The sequence below is a fragment of the Bombina bombina genome, chromosome 1 (assembly GCF_027579735.1).
Source record: "Bombina bombina isolate aBomBom1 chromosome 1, aBomBom1.pri, whole genome shotgun sequence".
In the NCBI taxonomy this organism is placed as follows: Eukaryota; Metazoa; Chordata; class Amphibia; order Anura; family Bombinatoridae; genus Bombina; species Bombina bombina.
The window spans coordinates 634,061,088-634,064,612 of NC_069499.1; the positions used below are offsets into that span (position 1 = coordinate 634,061,088).

At 36.9% G+C, this 3,525-nt stretch overlaps 1 protein-coding gene across 1 annotated transcript; it reads right to left on the minus strand.

Moving 5' to 3' along the window:
• Positions 1 to 1,307: 1,307 nt before the first annotated feature.
• On the minus strand, positions 1,308 to 3,056 carry P2RY4 (pyrimidinergic receptor P2Y4). Its single transcript, XM_053713881.1, has one exon. It carries the CDS (start codon positions 3,054 to 3,056, stop codon positions 1,449 to 1,451), a length of 1,608 nt encoding a protein of 535 aa, XP_053569856.1. The 3' UTR covers positions 1,308 to 1,448.
• Positions 3,057 to 3,525: the final 469 nt, after the last annotated feature.

The following is a 3,525-nucleotide window of genomic DNA, read 5'->3' on the forward strand; positions in this document are numbered from 1 at the left end:
GATTGGGGGTTTTGGAAAGATTTTTTTTGAATGTGGAAGCCTCTAAGAGTAGAGATATATATACACATACTTATACATCTTTAGACATGTATATGTATGCATCTCTAGGTTAAAGCCCTTTGGCTGCCTTTTATTTCTAACACCTGAGACCTCATATCTTTGAACCTTTATAACTTTTTTGTTCAATTTATTTTTTTAAATAATTTTTTTATAGTGTTATTATGAGTGTAAGTGTACTTTGTAATGTATTTTTTTACGTGTTTTGTGACACTTTGTTTTTCAAAGCAGTTAACCAGAGCTCTGAGGACGCGGTAATCATTCTAGCATAAATCGCGATTACTCTCAAGCAATCACGTTTACTTTTAACTTGTAAAACCAGTGGTAAACCCGACAAGCGGAAACACAGATGATAAACCCCTTTATTGCTCGTGCACAAACATTAGTGCTCCACTAGTATTCTGGCCCATTATGGTAAATTATGTGTTATAAAAATAAGTGTGTGGTAAAAATTTCAATACACTTTCATTATTTATTTTGCTGTCTTTTCATGTAATTTGCATATGAAAGCTGTGTTTTTTCACTGCTCCCAAACGTGCTACACAGTGATTACATAATAATTGCAATAGCTCATCTATATCTGTCTTATATTTGGTCACAACTAATGTGATAATATGAACATATTTAAGAGGCTTGTCAAGGGTATGTCCATAGACTGAAAAACATTGAAAAACTGAACAACTCTGACAAGCAAAACTACATTTTTATAAAACATTTATTTTGTATACAAACGTTTGGCAAGGCAGTGCTTCATTGTCAATATATGCTGTTCATATAAAAAAATATTTTAAGAATAAACATAACATAAAAATAAAAACAGTTGAGTAAAAAAACAAATGAAAAAAATATCCAAGCATACTATAAAATCATAACTGCACATCTCCATTCATTCTCGGACAGTTTAAAGTTCATGGTTTTTCTTCTTAAGATGTTGAAGGTTACATAGTTATCCACACTACTAGAAAAGTTCACACCACTGTTTTCACATCATTTATTGATTTCTTACCTTTAATCTCTACTAGCTTGTAGTATTTGTTTGTAAAAAAAAAAAGAAGTTATCTTCAGTATAACAGATCTTTGCACCATATGGGTCTGAGTATCTAAAACTCATCGCCATGGAGAAAAATCAAAACACAAAAACTTTTTTTGTGCATTATATTGCAATGAATATGTATTTCCTTATATCCAGAACACCACTTAATGAGATAATCATGCCAGACCAGAGAGATTTAGAGAATTGGCCCCTATGACTCTACTCTCCAGCAGATTCTCTAACCTGTAAACACTTTATTGCACTTCTGATTTAGGAAGGAGCTAAATATCAATACCATTCACAGGTTCTTTTGCTCAATAACTCAGCAGATCACACAATCTTTTAAGTCTGTTGTTCCTCATGCTTTTGGCAAACTTTGCTGCATATGTTCCCCCTTATCATTATCCTCACTGACATTGGTCAACCACATCCTCTGCCCATTATTTTTAACTGACTCGAGAAGATTCCATGTGGAACTCCCCTCTATTTCACATAAATTGTCTATGGACATTGTGTCACCGTTCATTTCAGCAGCATTTCTACTTCTGTATGGACTCCATCTCCTTCTGATCTGTCTTTTCTTCTTTTCGTCCACATTTTGTGTTTTCTTTATGTCCTTAACAGCATTTTCTCTTTGATTTGTGCTTCCTTTTATCCCTTCACTATGTTTATCACTATGCTCCTCACTCTTGTCCTCTGTTTCCTTATGACTGGCATCTCCTTCATTTCTACATTCAACTATTTTTTCTTCCCCCTCTGAATGTTTCTCTGTCTTTTGCGGTTCTCTCTGAATAGCCGTATTTTTTTTACTACTTTCTTCTTTCCATCTCCTTGTGTGTAATGTCTTCTCCTTACCCTCCCCATCCCTCAGTATATTCTCAAGACTTCCAGCGCTCTGAATCTCTTCAGTAGAAATCACTGCCAGACCACCCCTTGTGCATTGTGATGCTAGCCCAGTCTGCCCTTCAACAATTCGCCTTCTAAGGATACCAGGGCCACGTGCTATTACCCTTACAAGCCTCCTCTGATAACTGTCACTAGCTAGGAAATAAAGGATGGGGTCAATACAACTGTTTGCACTGGCTAAAGGACGTGTAATTTTATAGGTGAAATTTATCACATTAAGTATATGGCAGTTTGCATTTAGGAGTCGTGCATAATAATACATAGTTCGAGTGACATGGAACGGCAAGAAACAAATAAGAAACACAGTTATGACACTGATTATTGTCCGAATAGATCTCTTCTTATATGAAGGGAGGGTCTGATGCGACCCACTTACTGGTTTCCTCAGCTCCCAGGCCATAATTCCATAACATATACTGATCACTAAGCAAGGTATCCCAAAAAGCAAGCTCATAATAGCTGTACTGTACTCCACATAGGTTTCAAACTCCTCTGGCACTGTAGTATCATGACAGAGTGTGCCATTGCCTCTTGGGCTGACGGTTACATAGATGAGATTGGGTATGAGGCAGATTGTGACTGATAACCATACCCCAGCACAGACAATGCGGGCATGTTTGGCTTTAATTGTCTGCATGGAACGGATAGGGTGACACACTCCTAGGTAACGATGCACACTGATGCATGTGAGAAATAGAATACTGCTGTACAAATTAGTATAAAAGATGAATCTAACAAACTTGCAGCATTCAACCCCAAAGGGCCAGTTGTTGCGGTCGGCGTAGTAATAAATGAGCATTGGCAATGACAATAGATACAGTGTGTCTGATAATGCAAGGTTAAACATATATACTGTAGTCGGGCTCCATGGTCTCATCTTGGCAATGAAGATCCACATGGCAGTAATGTTGAGTGGAAGCCCAAGAATAAAGACTGCTGTGTAGGACACTGGCAGCAGCAAAAACTTGAACTCTTCGTCAAAAACGCATTTGGTGTCATTTTGACTGCTCAAGTTCTGTGATATATTGGGCTGAAGAAGAAGAACATATACAGTTGTCATGATGCTCAGTAGAATAGTAGTAACATGTCCCAAATTACGCACACGTTTTCTGAAAGAAAAAAAATATATAAAAAAAAAACATTATTTATAGGTGATAACATTTTTAGCACTGTTTAATAAGGCTTAAGATGAAACTATTAAGGGCTAGATTACAAGTGGCTCGCTAACGTTATCGTGGGCACAATATATTTATATAGCGGGCGCATTAATTTGCGCATGTTTTACAAGATGAAAGTAAAGTTGTTCTCTTAAGCGCAATCTAATTTAACGCAGTTATCACACCAATTATTGTCCGAATAGATCTCTTCTTATATTACGGGAGGGTCTTTTGCAACCCACTCCTCCCAGGCCATAATTCCATAGTATGCACTGATCACTAGGCAAGGTATCCCAAAAAGAAAGCTCATAATTAAATGCAGTTATTAATTTAACGCGCATCGGGTTAGCTCAACTTAAGACCTCGGGTTAG